The sequence below is a fragment of the Anomalospiza imberbis genome, chromosome 5, assembly GCF_031753505.1.
Source record: "Anomalospiza imberbis isolate Cuckoo-Finch-1a 21T00152 chromosome 5, ASM3175350v1, whole genome shotgun sequence".
NCBI classification, from domain to species: Eukaryota; Metazoa; Chordata; class Aves; order Passeriformes; family Viduidae; genus Anomalospiza; species Anomalospiza imberbis.
Window position 1 is genome coordinate 51,835,624 of NC_089685.1, and position 24,952 is coordinate 51,860,575.

Below are 24,952 nucleotides of genomic sequence, written 5' to 3' on the forward strand. Positions count from 1 at the left end.
AGCATTTTTATATTTTATGGGCAACATCACAGACCCAACAGAGTATTATAGCATTTAGGAATTGGATGTTTCCTAGCTAAAAGAACAAAATAGGATGTCAAAAGGAACAATGCATTTACACATTGTGCTAAATGTTGCCAATTCAGGATCATCTGCAAACTCACTTAGTACCCCTTCCAGTCCTGTGTCCAGGTCATTTACAAAGATGTGGAGGAGAGCAGGGCCTAGGATGGAGCCCTGTGGAACCCCCACTAGTGACAAGTTGCCAGCCTAATAGAAATTAGAGTTCTCTCATTTTGCTTCCTTTCAACATCTGCCTTTCTGGAGGCTGGTTTCTTATCTCTGCCATTATTCCTGGATCTATCATCTCAGTAAAAGGAGTATGAATATCCTTCTGAAATAAAGGGAAAATCCCAATGTTTTTGCCTTGCATTCACAACACCACGTTGCCAAGAAAGGATTTGCATTTCTCAGAATTGCTCTTTGTTTATTCAGTTAAAGTATGTGCTGGACTTCACAAAAGAAAAGGAAGTGATAAAGCATTTTATATATGTGTGTGAGTGGCTTTGAAGTTTTCTGTCTGGTGAAATAAAATCTGAAGCATGAAGCGTGTTTGAATAACAAGAAGCAGGATGAAAAACGAAGCCAGTTCTCTGAATGTGCAGAAGAGGAACAAGGTTTGTGGTCTCTAAAAACACTGCACATCATCTGCAGGTACACACCTACTCAGAAAATTCCAGGGGAGCATTATGATTAAATGTAAACATGCCTGTTTTTTCCTGGATTGCTCCCCTTTGGGACCTCCATCCTTCTGTTGAGACAGGGCTCTGGATTTTCAAGGCTTGGCACTGCCTCTGACCTTCATCCTTGTAATGTTGGTATCAATTTCGGCTGCCAACCTGTGAATAGCCTGGAGCTTAACTTGGATGCAGATGAGAGGGGCGTTACTCTTGACAGAATAAAAGACTGGTTTTCCTTTCCCTGGGTGGGCTTTCTGCTATCTTTATGTGTCATTACATGAAAATATTTTCACTTCTACTCCGACCTTTCAAAATCTAATTTGAGAATGAAAGGGGATTTAGTGCAAGTGAAACAAAAGACTAAAACATTTCAACAGCTTGTTTAGCAGATGCCTGACTTTTAAAACTGGTTCGCTCCTCTTCAGGAGGATAATTCATTCAGGAGTCTATTTCTGTCAATATTCCTATGGGTGGTCTCTTGCTAATATTTTTAAGATCTTCTTGAGAGAACCACAGAGGAAACCTTTGTTTTACTAGAATTTTACATAGCTTAGCAAAAAATATATTTTAAAAAAAAGAAATTGTAAAGTAATACAGGCTGGTAAGATTGACCTTAGCTGGCAGCCAGACACCATCCTCTTACACCCAACCTCTCTCTCATTCCTGCTCTTCAACAGGACAGGGGAGAAAATAAGAGGAAAAAGGTCAAGGGTCATGATAAAAGCAGATAAATCACTTATCAGTTACCATCATGCACAAAAGAGACTTGACTTAGGGAAAGTGAATTACTTTTACAAATTGAAATAGATTTGGACAGTGAGAAATGCAGACAAAAAGATTTAAGCTAGACCTTGTCCCTGCTCCTTCTTCCCTCAATTTCATTGCTTTATTCCTGCCTTCAGTCCCCTCCTCACCCAGTACCCCAGAGGCACAGGGGGATGCAGCAATGGGGTCAGTCCACAACAGCTCCTCTCTGCTTCACCCCACACTGCTCCCCTGCTCCAGGGCTGATCCTCCCTGGACTGCTCTCCCATGATTTATCACCACTGGACACTCTGCTGACACATTAAAGGTGAAGCCAGGATGTAATCCTGACCCCCCAAAAAACTGGTTGAACCTTGCTGAATCTGACAGCAGACAGAAATCATTATAACCATTTCAGAAGAAAAAAAAACAAAACAAAAAAAACCCCAAAAAAACCCACAAAAACTTTCCACTGACCCCTCAATTTCCAGAAAGAAATATTGCTGACAAAGCACTTAAAAGATCACCAAGTATTGTAAATGTAGGTGAACCTGGTGGGAAGAAATTATGATGTCTGACTGTAGTTTAGAAGGTTGAATGATTTATTTATTATAACTATGCTATAATACATTAATATACTATTTAAGGAGATACTAAAACTACATACCTACTTTTCTAACTACTGTATTTAACTAACTCACAACTCATGACCCTCTCTCAGTGCAGACACAGGTGGATTGGATTGGCCATTAGGCTCAAACAATCCTCACCAGAATCCAATCAAGCAATCACCCCAGGTAAACAATTCTCCAAACACATTCCACATGGGAAAAACAAGCAGCAGAAATAGAAATTGTTTTCTCTTTCTTCTCTCTGTGTCCCTCTATGAAAACATCCTGAGAGAGAGAAGAATGTGTCTGCTACAGCCAAGGGCTTGCTAGAATGCCCACTTCACTTTTGTGGAAGAGAGCTTGCCTGTGAATTTCCAAGTTAACAGATCTTTGCTGTTACAAAAGGCCAGGGCTCATCCTTTTGAATGCAGCAGAAATACTGAAACTGCAAGGTTTCAACAGAGCTCCTTCTGTAGTTCCAGGCCTCACAAGTCTCCATTTAAATAATGGCATTAAGCTGCTCAAATGTACCTGAAGTTCCTCCAGTGGACAGGAACAAAGCAGAACTAAGGATCAATACATTTAATATTTAAATGTCCTTTCCAGCTATTTAGTGAGATATATGCACACCGTCTTCTGGTAAAGTAAGAAGCAATTTCCAGCATTTGAAAAAACCCCAGAAGTTAAGACAGCTGATTTTAATGTAAGATAAATGAAATTAAACCCACCAGCCCAGCAAAATGGGGCCTGAGAGGCTCGGATCTGTTCTCCCTGCAGGAAGGAGTGTGTGTGCATTGGAAGAGTGGTTCTGAGGACTGTGAGATTGCACAGGAGAAGGTGCAGTGTTAGAACCAGCTGTTAGAAGGGTCTGGAGTTTGTCAGAGAAGGACAGAGGGACAGAGTTCACTTGTCTGTGTCACTTACACTGCACACTTTCTTTCCTAGCCCTGCTACTGCCTGGCTTCAGTTCAAAGCACAGTGGCCACCTCCTGCTGCCTTCTTCAGCACATTTAGAATCACACTCAGATATCATCTCACTTGTGATGGTTTTCATAGGTTTTGGGGGATTTTCTCCTTGTGTCTGTGTGTTGTTGTTTGCTTTTTGTTTGGTTGGTTTGTCTGCAGTTTGTAAGTTACTGTACGACAGTAACTTACCATTCCCTAAGTTCTTTTCAGCAGCTTCTGGGGATTTTGTCAAAAGCATCAGGAGCAGTAAGGGACAAAGTACAAAGATTTGTGCTGGAAGACTTTCAAGCTTCTCTTGATAAACTGTATTTCTTTTAAGTGTCCCAGGGAAGATCCTCTCAGATCATAAAATCCCAACCCACAGAACTTAGACATCCAGTTTCCAAACAGTTAATTAGCTCTGATGGTCGGTTCATGAGCAATACCAGCTGGACATTTATGTAAGAACAGTTTTTAACAGAAGAGAAATCAAGAGCCAACATCATTTACTCAGCATAGCAGGATAAATTGTGTGCAATGTTAGTGATGTGAATTGTTCCAGTTTGTCCATTATTACAACTGCACTGAGAGCTCCTGGAGCAGGGCCAGCAGAGGCTGCAGAGATGATTTAGGGCCTGGAGCATCTCTGGCAGGGAAAGGCTGAGGGAGCTGGGGCTGTCCAGCCTCGAGAGGAGCCCCAGCTGAGAGGGGCCCTCAGCCCTGGGTGTCCCTGTCTGCAGGGAGGGCTCCGAGCAGGGCCCAGGCTCTGCTCTGGGGGCACAGCAGTGGCACCAGAGGAACGGGCAGGGACTGATCCCAGGAGGTTCCACCTGGGCAGGAGGCAGAACTTCTTCTCTGGGCAGTCCTTAGCCCTGAAACAGTGACCAGAGAGGCTGTGGAGTTTCCTCACAGGATATTCCAGTCTGGACACAATCCTGTGCCCTAAGATGGCCCTGCTGGAGCAGGGAGGTGGAAGCAGCTGACCCACTGGTCCCTTTCAGCCTGACCCATCCTGGGATTCTTGACTGAAACCTCTCAGTGGTGATATAAACTTAGGATTGAAAATAATTTCTTGTTCTTCTGTACTGCTCTTCTTTCTACGTCCTGTCTTTCCATGTTCAAGATCCACACAGCACTGGGCACTCCTGCTAACACCCTGCTTCCCACTTGGCTTCCCACTCCAGCTCCACTGCTGCAGTTCACTGGGAGCAAGTATTACAGGCTGGACTGATTACCATGTGTTAATTCCATCCAAGTAATACATCATCTTACTGCACACTCTGACTCTTTTTTGCTCCACCTGGATTCTTATACATCAAACTTCTCTTAAAAATTAACCCCCCTTCCAATGCAAACATCATAATTTAGGGGCTGTATCATCTGCATTGTTATACTAATCTGTTCTGAGGCCAATGTGTTAACAGTTTTTGAATCCTGAAATTATCAAGAAAAAATCATTCATAGTTGTATTTCTACCTCCTGGGGAAAAATTAAATAAATCACATACTTATAAAGGAATAAGGGTAGAGAGCACTGGAAGTTTTGTGGAAGGGCATGCTCTTTGTTCTTCATTCCTGCCATTGGGTATTAATTCCAATAACTTCTGGAAGAATTGTAAGCTGTGTGTGCTTACGAGCACCATTTGTCCATTCAATCTACAGAATTTATAGATTGTCCTGTTTTTACAACAGCTTTGTTTCCAATTTCACAAACAGACAGAGATTTTTTACCCCAAAGCACTTTGACATGGAATAAATGCATTAATGGCTAAGGGATTTCTAACTCTACATGGGTATGTATTTCCAGAAAGAGCTCGGGAATACCTGCAAAGAAAGGAACTGATGAATCTGGATCCAGGTTTTATAGTTTTTGAAGCAACAACTCACAAATGCATGAGGTATCAGCAATCAGCCTGGTCTGCTGCCATGGCTAACCCCATCAGCAGCTCAGAAAAAATCTATCCCTCACACCTGGGGGATGGGGAGGAGAAGAGTAAAAGTGAGAAAGCTTTTGGACGGAGATAACACTCTAATAGATAAAGCAAAAGCTGCACACTTAAGGAAAAACCAAAAGAAGGATTTGACTCACAGCTTCCCATGGGCAGCAGGTGCTCAGCCATCTCCAGGAGAGCAGGGCTCCATCACACATAACTGTGACTTGGGAAACACCAGCACTCAAAGCACCCCCCCTGTTCCTCTTCCCCCAGCTTTAAACACTGATCATGATGCCATGTGGGAAATCCCTTTGGTCAATTGGGGTCAGCTGTCCCAGCTGTGTCCCCTCCCAGCTCCTGTGCAGCCTCCTGGCTGCTGGGGTGGGTGAGCAGCAGAAAAGATGCTGTGTAATCTGTGCTCAGCAATAGCTAAACACCCCTGAGTTACTGAAAGCTGTTCCCCACACTGCTCCCAGCACAAATCCATGGTGGCTCCTGTGAATGAAATGAGCTCTGTCCCAGCCCAAACCAGCACACCTTCAGAAAAGGGTGTTGTGCTGAGGGACAGAAGTGCTCAGCAGCCTTCTAGCCCTGGCCCCTGGCCTGCTGATGGGCTCAGGCAAGTCCTTCTATTTTTGCTCTTCCAACTGCAGCCTGGAATTGATGCTCTTCTTTGCAAAGTACTCTCAAACCCACAGGTGATGTGATACCCAAACCCAGACTCTTTCAGCCATGAGGGTAAGAGACAGGAGCTCTACTAGACCTGAAGCGAGGCAGGCCATGTCTGTATGGCAGAATAGAGCACAGCAGGGAAGGACTAACAAAATGGATCAATAAATTTCAGCCTGTGAGTTTAAAAGTTCAAATGAGATGTTTTTCCTGGTGCAGTGTGGGATAACCATGCACAGACATTCCTTTATGGCAACAGGTGTCTCTGTTTCAGCCCTAGCTCTGATCATGCCTTCTGGGTGCTGCTTTTGCGCCTCATCATACAAACAGGCTCTGCTGTGACACAGCAGAGGCTTAGAATTGAAACCTAAACTGGACATTTGCCCATGGGACTCCCTCAGTTTAGCCTGGAAGCCTCTGTGTTGCAGCTCAGCCTTTGGGAACTGCATTTTATTGTCAGACCAGCAGTTCAAATTCTTTCGAATGTGCATTGTGAGGCAGCTGGAGTCCTGGGCTGAGCTGCCTGTTCTGTGGCAGGAGGGACTGAATTCTGCTTTGCTGGATTCTGCTTTGCAGCCCACGTCGCTGTTTTCAGTCTGCCTTTGCCTCCACACGCAGTGAAGGTGATGCTGTCACACCCACAAGAAGAGGTGGCATCTGCAGTTGTCACCACGTTTGTTCTGTGCATAGCTGGAGCTGGTAACTGTGCTGCCACCAGAACACCACTCAGTGACATCACTCAGGCTTGGCAGTTGGGAAGGGGGAGTCTGTGTGCACCCAGGAGCACGTCAGGATGGGGAATGACATGAGCTCGCATCCCTTTGCCTACCCCCATAGAGCCCCTGAAGCTCCAGGCTGTCAAGCTCTACATGATGTGCAGAGAAATCCTACACAAAAATCCCACCATCTTTCCTTGCAGGTGCTGCAAGAGAGTCTGGACCCTCAGATATCTCCATGTTGTGCCAAAAAGTCTGAAAATTCAAGGCTAAAACACCACTCCCCCCTCCACAGACATATGGATGTTTGATAGACAGCCCCTGGTATTTTAGGGGCCTCACAGGGCTCTGTAAGGTCTGCATATTAATCCAGATTCATTTCCTGGGAGGAAAGAAGAGGCTGAGGCAAGGCTCTACCTGGAGAACCCAAAAGACACAAGGTGAAGGTGGATCATACAATAAACTCAACCCAGATTACAGTTTGTGAAGAGGCAGCTGAGGGAGCTGGGGGAGCTCAGTCCAGAGGAAAAGAGGCTCAGGAGGGACCTTCTGGCTCTGCACAACTCCCTGACAGGAGGGAGCAGCCAGGGGATGTCAGGCTCTGCTCCCAGAGAACAGGGACAGGACGAGAGGGAACGGCCACAAGACTGCACATGGTTACTACCTCTGGATGGTTGTGACTGGTTTAGGAGGAAATCATGTGAGAAAAGACTGCTGAAGTGTGTGTGCAGTGATGGAAAGAGACTGAGAATTCAAACAACCCACCTTCTGACTCTCCTTTATGGACTAAAGTTTCAGAAAAACCCCAAATAAGGAAATTTGGTTTGGTTCAAGTTGGGTTTTTGTTATCTTTTTTTCCATTTCAGAGCCTAACTATCCTGCTGTAAAGAATGCTGAGAAGTTCAAGGGAAAACTGATTCAGAGGACAAAGTTGTGTTTCATGTGAGGCCTGGTGGTATGGCTGCTATGTAGGTGTCTGTGAAACAAACCTTATCAGGCTGCAGCTCACGGTATCGATTTATCATTTATTATCAGATAACAAACCCATCACGATTTAGATACATTGCTTATAAATCATACTCAGGCAGCACTTCTGACTAATCTGTTCCATGACTATCAAAGGTTCTTCTTTTTTTCCCCCCCAACACCTTTTTGTTTGTGCACTTGACACCATTAGCAGTGTTTAACATCGCAAGGGAAAAATCAGTAAAAGAAGCTTACAGCCCCAAACTTTGTTTTTTTTTGGGTCCCTTTGAATGTAACAAAAACCTGCAAACATCCTGTACAAAAGTTATTTTCAACAGACCCAGGTAGGTTTGCAGACCTTTTCTGTGTTGACCTTGGAGGGAATTTTCCAAGTGGGAATAAGGTACAAAACCAAGAGCAGGAAATGTCATGCATAGGACTCCATGTCTGAGTATTTTAAATGTATTTTTAGGTTTTAGAAGGTGTTCATGTTTCAGTTAAAACCTGTGAGGCTTCCCCCTCAGCTGAAATAGAGGACAAAAACAGTCATCAAAATATCCTGCAGCAAACACGTGGGTAATGAAAAAGGAGTTTAAGGTAATAAAGGCAACTCAGGTTTTCCATCTGTGGAGTTGTTGGCTCAAGCAGGAAATAGTTCAAGCAATGTAGGAACAGCAACTCCTTGTAACTACTGGTACAGTAAAGCATGGAAACATTCTTGTAAAAAGCATTGATTATGTTTTTTTAAATTTTATTTTGAGTTCATGTTAATACATCATCAATATCACCTAAATTCAGCTGTTAAACCACTGAAGGACTTTGTGAGTGGAGCAGGTTAGAATTTGAGTTACATTTTTGAAGCTGTGTGGTTGCAGTACATTAACCCCAAGACATTTTATGCTGTTACATGTACTTCTTGTTTATCTTTCTTTCAGGTGGATAGGCTGTGTAAGATCATGCACAGGAGCACAAAACAGCCACAGCACAAAAATGGTACTCTCTATTCTCCTGAGAACCAGCAAACCTTTCATACCTGTGTAAGTCCATTTCTAGGCATTCCTTAGAGAATTCCCTCTGCTTTGACCAACAAGATTTTTTCTCATATATTAGTGAAAATGATGGGTTTTAATCTTCATTTGCTCCTGTATTCTGAAGGGTAAGAAGAGACAGAATGGTGGCTGAAAACAGGCTTTGAAGCTGCACTGAAAGAAGTAACTCGGTGACTTCCTTTTTTTGTGTTTGTCATCCTTCCTCAGAGCCATAGCACAGCACGTGAGTGTTTTGGAGGCAGGCAAACTTGAGACAGGATGCAAATGACTGAGTTAAAGCTGCTCTTTCCATAGCTCCGAGGGACAGGCTCACGGATGGCAGGGGATGTCACCTACGCGGCCGTGGCGATGCTGCCGAGGGAAAGGCCACACACTCCTTCAGGGACATCAAACCCAGGTAAAACCTCTTTGGCACACACTTTCTGCTGTCTTGAGCTCTTCTCTCTTTCTCTCTCACATTTTAAATTTTGTAAATCTAGAAGAATGCCATAAGATGCTGTATGGGAAGGGCAAGAAGTTGGAATAGTGGACGAGATTCTCACAGTTCAAATCAGCCAAGCTGCTCCCAAAGCAGAACCACCAAAGAGCGGCAGTTCAGGTCTGGTCCCAGGCTTTAAGCAACAGAATGGGAAAGAAAAAGTGTTCATTGGTTGAGTAATGAGCATAATAGTTCTTTTTAAATGAGTAACATGATCAAGACAATGCTCCACTGATTTATTACCTAACCCACAAATCAGATCAATGTTTATGTTCATGGAAAAGGAGCAGTAAATTAACCAGTAAATCAGGAAAGTAGTAGCAGTCTAAAGTGCAGCCACTGTCACTGAAGGAAATACTGAATGTCGCCTAGAAACTTCCTGCTCTTTCTCTTTAATTTTCCAGTGGTGATTTTCCAGAACCATATTATCCATCTGTGATCACTTCATATTTTTGTAAAAAAAACCCTGAAGGATTAAGCCAGTATTCAGGGTAAGGAGATAATGTGAACTAAATTTTCTGAAGAAATGACATTTCTACTACTTGGGAAAAAAAATGTAATTCATTCATCAAAGCGTTTGGACAAAATTCTGGATGACATTTAACATGAATGACAGCTTATTATGAGCAAATAGGAAATGCTTGTGGCATCAGACTTGGGATATTTTCATGCTTGCATTAGTAATTATTGTATTTAATCCCTTAAGGAAACAACATTGTGTAATGAGTTTTTTTAGACGTTCTACTTACAATGGAGATTAATAGTGATGTTGGTGCTCTGAATACATGCACTTAAATGACAGAAAATAATACCTTTTATATATCTTTACACTACTGGTATCCAAAAGATAAAAATTAGTTCACTTTATTACATATGTGGCATGAAATACTACCTTAGACTCTGTGTTCATGCACCTATGGATGTTGTTTGCACTGCTGTAACCTGTGCAACACAAAGAAGGCTTGCCTGGAATTTTACCCAGTATCCAAAGTGATAAAACTTATTTGTGAAGGGAGACAGAGATCAAATCTTGATTAGAAGACATCCAAAACTATTCCTTGATCATGCTGCCTAAAGGAAAAGCTCAGCTTTGGACAGGTCAGTTCCAGTGAAACAGATCATTAACATGTGGATGGCTCTTAGTAAACTTTTGTTGAACTGATTTTAACTCTTGATATTTTATCACATGAACTTACTAGCCATGGTAATTAAGTGATTTCTCAATGCCCTTTTCCCTTTAAACATTTAACTTCTCAAAAATGCTAATCATTTTTTGTGGAAATTCTTCTGTTCATACTCTAGTGCCTCCATCTCCTTTAAAAAGCAGGCACTAGAGATCCACCCAGTACTTCTACAAGTCTTAGTTATTCTGTCTCAAATACACAGAGACAAAATCTCTTAACTAATCTTTTCTTCACTGTTTATAGCTCCCAGTCTCACCTTCCCCACTCTTATGTCTGATTATACTCAAATACATTTGGTTTGATTTGGCTTGGACTTATAGCTGGACTTCAGCTGCCACTCAGGTGCTCTGGATAGAGGAGAAATTGGGGATTCTTGGATGCTCTGCCAGAGTGTGCTGAGGAGGATTTAGCAATGGCACTATCTGTGCACAGGCTTTGCTAGGCGCTGTTACTGCGCCCGTGCTTCAAACCAGGTGTTCAAAAGTAGAAAAGTGTTCCCAAATCCCAGCAAGGATAAACACACCTGGAATCCATTTTCCAGCAAAACACTCCGGCAGGTTTTGTGTCCCGGTTCCCTCAGGGATAATTTGAGAGTTTCCTGATTATGAATCCTGAGTGGCTACACAGAACTTTCCTTGGGACAAGAACAAACCAAGGAGAGTTCAAGTCTGTCACCAAGCTAACCCACAGGCAGTTGCAGCCTGCTATTGGTTGTGCCCTTAACTTCTTGTTCCCCTCCTTAACCTCCTGGGCTGCTCTGGGTGTTGACCAGGTCCACCTGGTGTTGATCCAGGAGCCTCCCCCAGACCCCTGGATGTTCTGGCCCACATCTGGACACAACATTCCCTAATGGACATCCCCAGGAGCACTCCCTGTCTGCACATTCACCGAGCAGAAGCTTCCAATAAACAGAGATGTTTTTCTGCACCTGACAACAGGCACAGGGAAGTGAATTTTCAGTTTTAGTGGCTGACAGAGATCTCCACCTTGTTCTTGAATTAGGTGAGGGTGTGGAAGCATCTGGCAGAATTAAAGTTATGTGGTGTTTTAAAACCCCCTGCTGACTTCTGAGAACTTTGCATTCAAATAATCAAACCAGCCCGTACACACTGTAATAGAAGGAATTATTTTGGCTAAATATTCAGCTTGCATGGAGGAGTGTTTTTCTTTCAGACTTAGAGATATTCTTTGAAGGAATAAATGTGCATTTGAGAGACAAATTATTTACTAATAGTAGCAGAATGTCTAAAATACTTATTTTAGAAGTATCTCCATTTACAGGACTAGTGCATTTAAAAGTCCTGAGTGTTTCTGGAAAATTATTTACATTCTAAGAAGAAAAACTTTTAGGGCATTTGATTTGAGAACAATTACATTTAATTTACAAATTTTCTGTAGTTCATTGAACTAATAAATTGAAAGAAAGCAAACAACCTAGGTCAGAATTAGGTCAGATTGTCTAAAGCACAGACTGTCTCCCCTATATGAATCACCCTTACTTGCCAGTCAGGTTCTCAGTGGTTCTTTTTTACTGTAAAACCTCTCCACACTTCAGCAATTCTCATATGAAATGCTGGCTCATTTTAACCTAATGAGACTCTCTTCTTCTGCCAAGTTTTTGCCTGATCAGTGAAATTTAATACAACACTTCCTTCTAAAAGCCCCAGTGATCACAAACTAGGGTGGTAGCACAGAAGCTTATTCTTGATATAGATGGATAAAAATCTCTCAATTTATGGAGCCAGAAGCAATGTCCCAAAGGTCCAAATACCTTCCATAACACTAACCAGCAGCTCTGCAAAATACCCAGGTAAATGATATTGAAAACATCTTCAGAAAGAATCCATGTGCCTTGAACCCACACCATGAGCTTTTAATGCCATTTTTAGTTTTGTTTTGGCAACGTGCTTTTGGAAAAAGATGTCTTCAACCATCAGATCCATTCCTCTGTCGCTACAGGCAGCACCTGAAATATCCTGGGATAAACACACAAGTCAGGAATGCCCTCAGGAATTACCTTGCTGCGGTAGCATTTCTGCGAGTGCTGGTTTTCATTTGGCACCTCCCTGCCCCACAAAGCAGTCGTGGGCCGGGTGCCCCTCCAGCCCCTGTGGTACCTTCTGAGATGGCTTAGCAACAGCTGGGATGCTTGCCACGGATAGGATCCAGGTCCTTCCCATCCTTCAGCCTGTTTGTCTGGATCCTGCTCCAGCCACACAGCACCCAGCAGTTCAAAGCTTATGGAGGAGGTGGTAAATCATCATCTTCTCTGGCTCCTGACAGCAGGGGGAAGTGGTAAATCATCATCTTGCCTGCCGTTGCCTAGGAGAAGGAAAATGCTGGACAAGCAGCCCTGCAAACACACCCCCCTTCTCACAGAGGCTCCGCCTTTATTGTTCCTGCTCTTGGTGACTGGCACGGCCACAAATGTCAGCGCTGCCCTCTGCTTACAGGAAACACGATCACATATGCTGAGCTGCATGTGAAGCCCCAGCCCCAAGGGAACAGCAGAGCAGAGACTTCCGCTCCTGGTACTGTGCAATTTTGTTTGGTTACTAATTATAGATGTAGCTTTTCCTATTGCCCACCAGTGAAAGCTGTTATCAAGAGCCTTTATGTACACTCTCTCAATGAAGGGCTGATCTGTCATTTCCTCTGCTGCTTTTTTTCCCGGCTTCTCAGATTTTACACTTTCCTTTCAAAAATAATACTGAGAGATGTTTTTAAAATAATTTCTAAAAATGCCTTTGTGCCCTACATGGGAAATGTAGTAAAGCAAAGTAAAATTCCGGGGTTTTTTTAGAACCCTCGTGGAGGAAGAGTCCCAGGGATGCATTTGGCCTTGGAAGCAGGGTAATGCCCAGGTCTCCATGTGCCATTAGTGCCTGTCACCCTCCCTGTACTGAAGGAGCTGCCTGCCAGGCAAAGGGAACATCATAGCAGACATGTCAGGCAGCCAGAGGATGGAGCAATTGCTCATCTCACGCAGGCAAGGTCAGGGAAACAGAGGTTATGACAGTGCAAATCTGTGCCTCGGGGAACTGGCACCTTAATCCCAAATTTCCTCGGGTTCTGCAGCTTCCTGAGTGTTTCCCTCTGACACAGGAGGAATGCCAAACAGCTGGAGAGATGCTTGGTTTGATGCACTTCCCTGTGCTGTGCCAGGGGGTGTCAGTATGGGGCTTTTTTCCTGTGCGTTTAGGGAAGTTATCTTTGTGCTGCAGGACAGGAACAGTAACGCTTGGGAGAAGAGAGGAGGAACACCCCACAGCCCATCCCTGAGACCTCAGCCCATCCCTGACAGACACCACAGCCATCCCTGACACACAACCATCCCTGACAGACACCACAGCCATCCTTGACACCACAGCCCATCCTTGATATTTTCCCTGAATTGCTCTGCAAGGTCCTACAGGGTGTGTGTGGGTAGGTGAGAGGAGGCAATGCTTGAGAAAAAGTCAAAGGAGAAAAGGCAAATTCTTAATGGTTGACAAATCACTTCTCTATGTGACCAAACATTTTGATTTCATTTCCATGTATGCAAAATGGATGCAGATTTTTAATAAGTAAAATGCCACTGCATCCTCTTGAGAGCAGACTGATTTTAGGCAGATGATTTCTCTGTTGTTTCCCCAATGTTAAGTTTAAGAGTCCCAGCACCTTAAGCTGCTCTTCCTCCTGCCTCCCTGCAGGCTGCCAGCACAGGTGCTCAGCCTGGTTCTACGTGGCGCTGGTCCTGGCAGTCCTCGTGCTCATCCTCCTGGCAGTCGTGGCCATACAAGCCAAGCAGTGTGAGTAGATCCCACCTCCTGCTTCACCCCTTCACTGCAGACATGGTTAAATGTCTGAAAGAGCTGAGAGAAAAATTCCCTTAGTGTCGCACTGAAAGGTGTCAACTGGTACACAAATACAGGAAATGAGAGGCTATTGACAGGGGCCTGGAGCGACAGGACAAGGGGGAATGGCTTCACACTGACAGAGAGCAGGTTTAGATGGGATATTAGAAAGAAATTCTTCCCTGTGAGGGTGGGGAGGCCCTGGCACAGGCTGCCCAGAGAAGCTGTGGCTGCCCCATCCCTGGAAGTGTCCAAGGCCAGGCTGGGTGGGGCTCTGAGCAACCTGGTCAGGTGGAAGGTGTCCCTGCCCATAGCAGGAGGGTTTTGGAATGAAATGATCTTTAAAGTCTTTCCAAGCCAGGCCATTCCATGAACATCTTCTCAGGAGGGCTTTCCTCACTGAGCTCCATTCACTGAGTTTGCTCATAACTGTGTCTGTACCAGGCAATGTACACAGAGACATCCTCACATTCACAGTACAGCTCTGGGTACAAAGACTGCATTTCCTCATCCTTGTTGTTAACCATGACCTCTTTCTCTTTTTTTTTTTTTTTTTTTAATTTTTTTTTTTTTTTTTTACTTTGGGCTGTTCAAGTTTTGAAGGGCAGAGCAGGAAAATCAGCAAGCTCGCCCCAGTATGGTCTGAACAGCACCAGCAGTGACATTTCTTCAGAGAGGACTGTCTCGGCAGCGCTCCTGAAACAGCTCATGGAGGAGCTGTGTGACGATGGACAGGGTGAGGCACCTTAGTCCTTTCCAGCATAGAGGATGCATGGTGTGCACTGTTCTGTTGTCTCTGTTCCCATTTCTCTGACACCCTGCAGTTTATGGGAACTCAGGAAGCATGGTGCTGCAGCAGAGCAGTGATAACAAAATCTAAACTACCATTTTAATCGCCATAGTCTTGCTCCTCTGTTGATATAAAGTGTCCAGTATTTTCATTACATTTCTATCTGCCAGGAGCTGCTGTCAGAAATGCCATATAGCCTCCTCTTGTCCTGGAGCACTCTTTCCAGACAATGGTTCATAAACAGGGGGAGGAATTCCATCCATTGCAGGAGCTAAATGTTCCCCCTGTCCACCCACAGGCACAACATGTGAGCTGTGTCCCCCCGGGTGGCAGCTGCACAGGGGCAGATGTTACTTCTTCTCCAAGGAGGCCAGGAGCTGGGAGGACAGCCAGAAAAACTGCCTGGCCAGGAAATCCCAGCTGCTTGTCATTGAGGATGAAATGGAGATGGTGAGTCTTGCAGCAGCCCTAGAAGCGTGTGACAGGCCTCAGCCAAACATTTCTCCAAGAGAAAACAGCCTGGATGTCAAGAGTACATGTAGACATGCAAGAGCCCCATCAGGGAAAGGATCTGAGTCTCCCTGCACAGGAGCTGGGTTTGGGAGTGTCAGCAGAGCAGAGCTGAAGAGGAGAAGCACAAGAGGTGCCAAGTGTGGAAGCCAGAGTAGTTTTGACTGGGAAGAGGAAATGCTGGGGACTTTCCACTGCTTGGCTCTGGGAAGAGAGGAGGCTGGTCATGTGTGTGGGCTGATGTAAGGGGCTGCTCTGCCATGGCTGCATCCCTGCCCTTCCTCTTCAAGAGGAAATAAAAGCTGTGCATGAGGCAGGAGCATGACCTGGGCACAGCAGGAAAGCTCTTCTGTCAGGTAACATCCTTCTAATCATTCCACAGGAATTTATAGACAACAGAGACAAAGATACCAAATATATCTGGATTGGCTCGGACACTGGAGACATGGAGAAAACACGGAGTTCAGTGGAAGATCACAGAGGAAAAGAAAAGAGGTGATGATTTTTTTTGGGGAGGATATCTTTGGGAAGAGCAAAGTGTGGTATCCCTGCTTGGAAATACAACTCTGAATCTGAGCTAATTACCCAAAGCACAGATCTAAGCCTGCAGCCTCAGGTTTGTATTCAGAGTCTATTTCATGGCCAGTTCCAGGCCAACAGGTTCCTGCTGGGCACTTTTGGAAACTGATTTCTGCCTCCAGGACCAACCACAGCCACAGCTCATCTATTTATTAATGCAGAGATATTATTACACACTTCTGCTGAAATCCCTGCCAAGAAACTCTCACTTTGCAGACCATGTGCTGCCTGCCTCTGTTGAAGGCGATGCCTGTCACCACATAGCATTGGCTGGGATCTGTGCAGCTTCCTTCAGCATTGTGGCTGCATGGGGAGGAGCCTCATCCTGGTAACACTAACAATGCCAAGCATCCATCCCTCAGAAGCCAGCAGTCACTGCTGGGGGTGCCCAGCCCACCTCTGCACAGCTGCTGTGCTTCCAGGGGGTGGTCAAGTGGGCATCATCCACCCCCCTCACTCAGAGCACCACCAGGATCTTGAAGCAGTGCCGAGTTTAAACCCAGCACCCCATTGCATTCCTTTTGGTCTCTCAGCAGGACAGCTCTAAAAAGCATCGAGGCTGACAAGAACTGTGCTGTTTACAGAAGGAAAAACGTGATCCAGGCAGATAACTGCCAGACCTTAAAGGAGTGGATCTGTAAGAAAAATGCAACTTTGCTGGTGCTCTGAGCCGCACTTCCAGACAACAGGCACAGCTTCTCCTCAGAAGACCCATTTTACAGACAAACCAACTTGTGATGTAAATAATTTTCGTCAGACTTGCAGGGAAATTTGCACTTTGCTGTGCTGTGCTCCCTAAGAAGTCAGAAGACAGGTCCTGCAACAGGCCTGCAAGCTGGCACACGAGGATTTTGGGGTGCTGAGCCTTCACACAGACAGATTTTGGCAGCAGCTGCCTCAGGAAGAGTCAGAGGAGAAGAGAAACTCGTGAGGAGCAGCACTGTGCACATAAACAGTGCGATGTAGAGGAATTATGGCCCCTGTGGGGGATGAAGGGTGTGCTGGGCCCGCTGCTGTCACCCCTGCCCGCAAGCAGCTGCTGAGCTGAGCACTTCTCATTTGGGCTTCAGAATTTTAGTGTTTGCTGAAGTTTGTGGGCTTGGGGTTTTGTGTTTTTTTTTCCTTGGGCTCTAATGGTGACTCACAGAAGCCACTTGAGGGCTGGAAAAAATGCATTTCTGGGTCTTCTTCAAAGCTGCTGCACAGCTACTGGGTGTAGACAGCAGACCAGGCATGGAGTGACTTGGAACACTTGTGCTTAATGTGCTGATTGCTCCCATCCTCTTCTGGTGCTGAGCCTTGGAATCTGAAGGGATTAACTAGGGAAGGGGCCTGGGCTGTAAGACAACATTGCAGTGCAAGGAAATAAAGTTGATAAGCTTCCTCTCCACCTATATTTTGTCCCTTTACATTGTAAATTCCAACCACAGTTATGGTATGATGAGGTACCAAAGCCAAAGACTGGTGAAATGAATGCCTGGGAGTGCACTCAGTGAATGCATTACTTAGGCATTGAAGTGTCTGAATAAATGCTATTTCTGGGTCTAGAACACAAAACTGCTAAGAGCAGTCTGACCTAGTGCCTTTATTAGATTCACATATTTGACAAAAATGAAATGTCATGAATTGAAGGTGCTGCTCTAACAAAAAATGGCACCAACTGGAATTTAAGTCCTTATGGCAATGAGAAAGAGAAATATGTCTAACATGGCTTCTGAGATGGTGAGCCTTTACCTCATCTTTGCTGTGATGCACACAAATAAAGGCACCTGCTGTTTCACAGAGATGTTTCTTCACACCTGCACATGCCTGGGGAGGGTTAATGTCCAGCACTTTAGGGCTGCAGATTAAAAAGTGAACTGTACCCTCAGGGATTTCCCTTCAAACAACAACAAAAAAATCCCAGCACAGATTTGCCACGCAGAATGCAGCATCAGCAGCTCAAGACCCATGAGAAACTGCTGTTATGTAAGAGGAAACAACAAAAATCCCCCAAACTCAGCACAGCACGTGGGGGGAAGAGGATTGGTTTGCTCATTCTGGACAGAGAAGCAAAGAAAAGGAAAGAGTCTAAAATGAGTAAGATAATCATCTATATCTATATAATACATGCTTTATAAAGAGAGAATTTCTGACTGCTGAGAAATTTTCACTTCAGGGTACTCACAGCACACCCTTCTCCATACAGTTGACAATTGCTGGTTTTCTGGCAGATCCTTCTTGATTCGTGCTGAATTTAACAAGAAAAACAAACTCCTGCATGCTGGCTTCTCTCAAATTAGTTGTGGTGTTCAGGTTTTAACAGTGTTCACGAAACATCTACGATTTGGGCCTTCTTGCTATTATTCATGTAATTAAGTTTTTGCAGGGCCTTACTGAAGTTCTTACCTACAATTTAAGCACTTATTTAAAAGAAAAAAGAAAAAGGAATTACCATTGAAGTACTTCATCAAACTCCACTCTGAGTAAAGCAAGTTGGCAGAGTTTGCAGCTTGACCCTTCTTTTCTGAACATCACCAAAGAAGTTCATTGCATCCCTGAGGAGTCAGATTCCAGAAGAGCTTTCACTTTTTAACCTTTTGTTAAAAGTCTGACTCATTATGAGGTATTAAAAAGGGAAAAGCATTCTTTTTTTGGATCAAATATTATGTTTCATGTCAGCCCCAACATTATGATTAAAGATTTTTTCATGTTCAAAACCTGAATATTTTACTTCGCTTCAGATTTTTTTTTTCACCAAAATGGTGCCCAAGATGAAAAATACTTTTAATATCCCAATATTAAGATACAAACCACTGTAATTCAGGGGCTCTGTAAAGTATCTTTTCAGGACTATTGCACATACCATATCCTTCAGAATCAGGTTAATTTAAAAACATTGCAGAATAACACCTTGTCCCCAACATAGAAATTAATGGATAATTAGGTTGTTCATACTGTAGAGTCCTGTTACTGTGTCTATAAAGAATACAAGTAATTAAGAAAAGTGTAATCCAGCAAAATTAGTGATTATATTTAAATAAACATCTGAAAGGCACAAGTTACTGACAGTATCCATCTGTATGGTCCTGCTACAGTCAAGTCCTTCTGTCACAGAAAATAATGAAGGTGAACTTCCCATTCTTCCTTCTCTAGAAACTTGATAGCTATATTCCTTCCAGGCAAATTTGCTTCCTCTGGGTCAAATGACACTTTTAATCTTTGGACAACCTGCTAGACATGTGTGGGACTCAGACAATCAGAGGGACTGTGCCCTAATTCTGTTCAGGCTCCTAGCAATCCAAGAGCACTGGAGGCTGCTGCTGAAAGTGTCACCTACACAAGGAAACACTGACTGTCCATCTGGAAATGTCCCCTTGCTCAGAAGGCTCACACCATGACAGGCACAGGGCATGAGGAAAACACAGAGAAATATCCCTTGCTGTTAATTCTCTCATTCCCTTCTCCTGATTTTGCTGCCTTGCACTGAGGACTATTTATACGTTTACACATTAATGCCTGCAGCTTCACTATCACTCTTCCAGTTCCAAGTCTTCTCCCTCCCATCAGTGCAGATGCTCAGGTAAATAAATATTCTTATCTATTATGACCTTTTTTCGGCTAAAGAAAGTGTTGTGAGGATAACTTCAGCTGCTGTGCAGCTACATAAGTGAGCTTGACAGCGTTATCACTGGGATTTAACAAAATTAATGTAACATAACATTAACAAAACATGGAATACAATGCAAGGTACATCTCATTAAATGGAAAGAGAGGAATTTGCTGTGATTCTGTCTAAAACAACAGTGTTCACTTCTGCATTGCCCTGTATCCATGATGCACTGGCACCCCTCCAGACCGACCACACTTCAACACCCATGCACACAGAGCCTGGCAAAAGGAAAAGCAGAACAAAAACCTCCAACTGCACACCCAAAAGGGAAAGAAAGAGCAGCTGCTCCTACAAGAGAAGAGTAAATGGAGGAAATACTGATGGCACAGCAAAAAGAAACTACAGCTGGGCAGTAGCTGGAAAAATGGGGCAAAGAAATGACTATCAAGATGCTGAAGAGAGCCTTTTAAATGGTATCTTTAAAGCCTTCCTCCATGGGTGGAGAATTCTGGCTAACCAGAAAAGTCATTCACCTTCAAGTTGAAGTTGGGACGCATTCCCAGGTCCCAAAGTGTAGACATAGCCTGTGTAGGCATCATATCAGAGCCCTGTCAGGGGTGGTGGCTTTGTCCACCTTTATTGTGCCGAGTTGATATCCAAGCTACAGACCCATTTCCTGGTTAAATAACATCCTGAGGCTGAGACTCCTTTGGACTCCAGGTAGGCACAGCTGCCAGAGCCTTTTACTTCAAACCTGTCAGTGAGAAGGGAAGACAGGATTACTAGGACACCCACAATCAAAGATTGCAATAGAGCAAAGGCAGCTATGGGCATCTCAGGTTCTCTTTGAATAAAGCCTGATTTATCTCAGGCAGGGCACCACAGGAGGGTGATATTTTGTGCCTTGAAGAGAACACCACGGAGATTGTATTTTCTTAATGGTATCTTGTGCCCAGAATAAAAAATCCAGGACTTGTAGTACTCCTGCATCTTGTTCAGTGATCACTTAATGTGAAATACACCCTTAGAACAGACACTGAAACTCAGGTTTGCCTTTCTCAGGGATGCTGTGCCATCAAGATGGGCACCACCACCTTGCACTTCCACATCCTCCTATCCAGAGAAAAGGTTCCAGCAGAAGCTGTGAAGGAAATGCATCTCTAATTTCCCCTTTCCTCAGAACCCAACAGGCACCATGGTTAAGGGGGTGGGGGGAAACAAGAAGCAAACCTCAGTTTCCACAGTATAGGTGTCCCTGCATAAGAGAAAAAGGACTCCTTCAGCAACTCTGCTTTCAAACAAAGTGCTACAAAGTTCTGTGCATAGACCAAGCACACTGGAATGGTCTCTGGAAAAGCCAAGGGACAAATCCCCACCAGTGTAGTAACTAACACCTGAGCTTGCATATCAAGGTGTTTGCGCTCCCCTTCAGGAGGGGCAGTTTGAGGCAAGCGGTGAGGCAGAAGTCTAAGAATGGGAAGAACCTTACTGAAAATGAAAGCAACAGTGGATGTTTGTCCTTTGTCAGATGAAACATTCAGGGCTTGGGGAGAGGTGAATATAGTCACACATCACCGGTAATGTCACAGACTTAAAAGTATTTAAATTTTCCACTTTTTAAGGTAATTTCAGACTTGTGAAATCTCATTGCTTATGCCTGTCAATGGTAATTCTGCCAGCTCCTGCCAGCGGCTGCTCCAGGATGAGCTGCAGCAGCCTCTAGGGAGATGGGACAGCTGCCAGGGAAAGGAACAAAGTACCCCACACCTGGCACTGGTGGCACAGAACACAGGGCCCTGGCCACAGAGCAGCTCATGCAACATAAATTCATGTCCTCCTTTCCCTCCAGCAGCCTCTTTCTGAGGAACATTCTAAAAAAATGAAAACATGTCTTAGCAGTCTCCCAAATCTCTTTGCTATAAACCTCACATGGCTTATGTGCAGGTTTGTATTATTGCAAAACATATTCTATAATGAGGAATTCATGTTACTGTAACCTTCCCTTCCTGCTCCCATTCCCTTCTGCCCATGGCTTTTGTGTCTCTTGGTTTCACTTTCTCTGATGTCTGTTACCATGAGCCTGCCTCGTGCTGCTTCTCAATATTACAAACCTATATCCTAACTTTCATCTGCCACAGTTTTAACAATGCCATGTGAAATCTTCATTGCATTCCATACCCTCTCCATAATCATCCCTTCAACATAATAACAGAGATTTCCTACAAGTCACTATTTCTGTATTATTTTTGTTACTCCCCTATAATCAAATATCACCGGCAAAACCCCTCCACATCAACTTACAGTTCATTGTCTAATGCTTTTCCATTTACCCAAAAGAACTCTTCATTTCTTTTATAGAGTCCAATCCATGGGTCTTGCTTTGTTATCTTCATCATAAAGCTCTGTAGGAATAATTCCACAAGAGAAAAGAAGTTCTGCATGATCAGTCCAGCTATCAAAATACAAAGTCTTTGATACAGGGCAAAAGCAAAACAACAATCTAGCCTTTCCTGCAGAAGAAACAATATTAAAACAAAATATACAGAGACTGGTGACTGGGATAGGGTTGTCTGACCTAGAGAGAGGCTATTGTAAGATATCAAGGTCTGCTATCAAGGTCTGGAACATATTCAGAAGAATATATTCTCCTAGGCCTTTGTGCAGGGTGGAATCTGTCCTAATACTGTGGTATCATACAGAAGAAAATACTCCAAGGTGCACTTTGGGTAGCTATCTCCTAACTCCAAAGGTCACAGTTAATGTATTTACCAACTTCTGTGTCATTTACCTATCTCAATATGAGAAACCAGTTGTTTAATTAAAGATAAATGAGATGCAACCGTGTTTACCCTGATAAATGCCTTCAATATGACTATTTATAGCTGTGAGCAGCACCAAATTTAATTCAGACATTCTCTAAACCATCAACTGTGTAAACGGATGTTTCCTGTTTTCAGGGAAAAGAGCCACAAAGTCTTCTGCAGGCTGTGACTCATTGTGGTCATACATCAGCTTCCTAACTGTTCAGCTGAGGAGGCTGAGAAGCAGTTCCCTGGAAGTGAACTGGGGGAAAACAGGATCCCCCTTTGGTTCCCTTACCAGCTCCTGATGATTTTCGATGACCAGCAGGGAAGCGTTGTGGGAAGAGCAGCTGCTCTGGCTGGAGTTCCAGGCAGCTTCACTTTCTGAGAGGTAGTAACACTTCCTCTGGAAGTACAGCCAGCCTGATGGACACAGGTCCAGGGAAGGACACACAGGAAACTCTTTGGCCAGAGAAGGCTTTACTGGGAAAAGACAAAAAACAATCTACCCATTTCTTCCAGCTGGGAAAGGATTTGCTTTCTGCCTGCATCATCTAAAACAATGCCAATCTAGCCACATCATTGTTACTTCTGCCCAGCTGAAATAATTATTGTAAACTAATGATATATTCTGGATCCTGCACCCTTCTGCTTCTTGACATATCCTTAAAAGGATGGTCAGGGACACGTTGGTAGAAGTAGCTGAGGTGATCATAAAGTATCACCCAAGGACTCTTCTACAGCTTAAAAATTCCAACAACTCCAGTTTTTGCATGTGTTGCTTCCTCACAGTTGAATTAATAACTTTGTTTATTATAGTGTCATTTTTGAAGGACTGCAGATTGGCAGGACAATTTTCCTGTTGTTATTTGTTTTCTTGAACTTGGCTTAAGACCAACGGTGATCTGACAAACTTGATACCAAAACTAAATTAAGACTAAACTGAGCCCTCCCTAGCCCCTATGAAGCATGTGGAGTCGTTCCTGCACTGGCCCACAACTTCAAACAGAAATCACAGATTCACACAGAATCACAGAGTGGCTTGGGTTGAGAATGACTTCAAGGAGCATTTTGTTCCACCCCCTGCCATGGGCAGGGACACATTCCACCAGACCAGGTTGTTCCAAGCCCCATCCAACCTGGCCTTGGACACTTCAGGGATGGGGCAGCCACAGCATCTCCGGGCAGCCCGTGCCAGGGCCTCACCACCCTCCGAGTACAGAACCCCAAACTCTGGTAATTTCTTATTGCTAATTATATTTTCTTTTAAAATTCCTTACTTACCAAAATGAATACATGAAATCAAAATGACAGCAGCAGTAAGGACTCCAGTGACAGCTCGCCACAGCCAGATGTTTGAGAACAGACCTGAAAAAAATAAATGTAAGGAATTAAAAATCAAAACCCAAAATAACAAATAAGAACCAGCTGACAGGGTTCAGCTGGTAGAGCCCAGGACACACAAAGCTGTTAAAAAAAAAAAAAAAAAAAAAAAAAGCGGCTCTCTGTGGAGAGCAGGCTGGGAGCAGAAACATTTAGTTTATCAGCTAACAAGAACTCTGAGTTACTGAAATTTCAATTACACCATCCAGAACTTCAAGCGATCCAAAGAGAAAGAAGCGAGCATGGGAAAAATTACGGTGGACACTAAGAGCCTAAACATGGCATGGATAAGTGAAATAAGAAAAGCCATCGGTTCTGGAGCCCAAAACTCCTGAGAAATATCCAGCCTTATCCCACAGCCACAGCGTTTTAGTCTCCTTTTGTTCGCCTGTGCCCTCCAGGGCTGCGGAAGCACACCCCGCCCGGCAGCGGGGACGAGGTGTCCGCAGGGGCTCCAAAGGACGCTCTCCTCTCCTGGCAGTCGCTCCGCTGCCAGCACGGAGCGTTCCCAGCGGTGCGGCGGCTCCCGGGCGGCATCCCCGGCTCCCCATGTCCCGGATCCCCCCCGCATCCCAGCGCGGCCCCTCGGTGTCCCCCGCCCGTCACCTTTGGTGCCGCGCCCCGCGGAGCCGCCGCGCTCCCCCATGGGCGCGGGGCGCCGGGCCCGGGGCCGCCCGGCCGCGCTGGGGCCGCTCCGAGCGCCGCCGCTTCCCTCGCTGCCGGCCCCGGGATGCGCCGGCCCCCAGGGGCATGGCCACGGAGCGCGGGCTGGGTGCCGAGCGGGGCTCCGGGCCCGGAGCAGTCACTCCGCAACTCCGGAGAAATAGGAAATGGGGACGCTTTCAAGGAGAAGTCGGTTCCTACAAAATCTCACTGGGATCCTGTAACATCAGCTAATTCCAGGAACTAACACGAAGAGAGAAGGCTCTGGTTTGGTTTGTTTTTGTCTGATGGGGAATTTTTGGTTTGGTTTGGTTTTTTCGGGTGTTTTGGGGTTTTTTTATTATTTGGGGGCCTTTTTTTTTTTTCAATTTTATTTATTTCATATTCATTTATTTTCTTCTTTTGTATGGAGGAGGGAGTAAAATCAGTATGTAAATGCTGATTACTTAAATCGCTTTGGAAAACTTGGCCAGTGATTTGCTTTACCTCGAAGAACATAAAGCCTGATGATGCTGGCTTGCTTGTGGGGTGAAGGTGCAATAGAAATTTCAGCAGTGCTTGGACGACAGGGCCACACATATCATCCATTCCATCTGTTGGTTTTGCACAATAACTGCTGTACTTACAACAGATCCGGGCTGTGCTGTGTGCTCAAACAGCCTGAAGAACACAGCTCTCCCCACATCATCATGTGGGCTCTGTGAGGCCAGTGAGGAATTCAGCAGTGGTTTATCCAAAATAAACAACCTTCTGTACCTGGGCA

The 24,952-nt window shown here is 44.6% G+C and overlaps 3 protein-coding genes across 3 annotated transcripts in view; 2 read left to right on the forward strand and 1 right to left on the reverse strand.

Annotated features, from left to right (window-relative positions):
- Window positions 1–24,952, forward strand: part of FERRY3 (FERRY endosomal RAB5 effector complex subunit 3) — a 360,837-nt gene that overhangs the window by 244,959 nt on the left and 90,926 nt on the right. The window lies entirely within an intron of this gene.
- Window positions 8,238–19,580, forward strand: LOC137474300 (killer cell lectin-like receptor subfamily F member 1). The gene is made up of 8 exons (XM_068190752.1): window positions 8,238–8,361; window positions 8,668–8,770; window positions 12,489–12,566; window positions 13,728–13,826; window positions 14,467–14,607; window positions 14,960–15,111; window positions 15,554–15,666; window positions 16,287–19,580. The coding sequence occupies exons 1-8, from the start codon at window positions 8,281–8,283 to the stop codon at window positions 16,417–16,419; spliced, it is 900 nt and encodes a 299-aa protein (XP_068046853.1). The 5' UTR covers window positions 8,238–8,280; the 3' UTR covers window positions 16,420–19,580.
- LOC137474910 (C-type lectin domain family 2 member L-like) lies at window positions 18,568–24,172 on the reverse strand. The gene is made up of 5 exons (XM_068191970.1): window positions 24,133–24,172; window positions 23,428–23,511; window positions 22,442–22,626; window positions 21,644–21,744; window positions 18,568–20,096 (listed from the first exon to the last, which is right to left on the reverse strand). The coding sequence occupies exons 1-5, from the start codon at window positions 24,170–24,172 to the stop codon at window positions 19,979–19,981; spliced, it is 528 nt and encodes a 175-aa protein (XP_068048071.1). The 3' UTR covers window positions 18,568–19,978.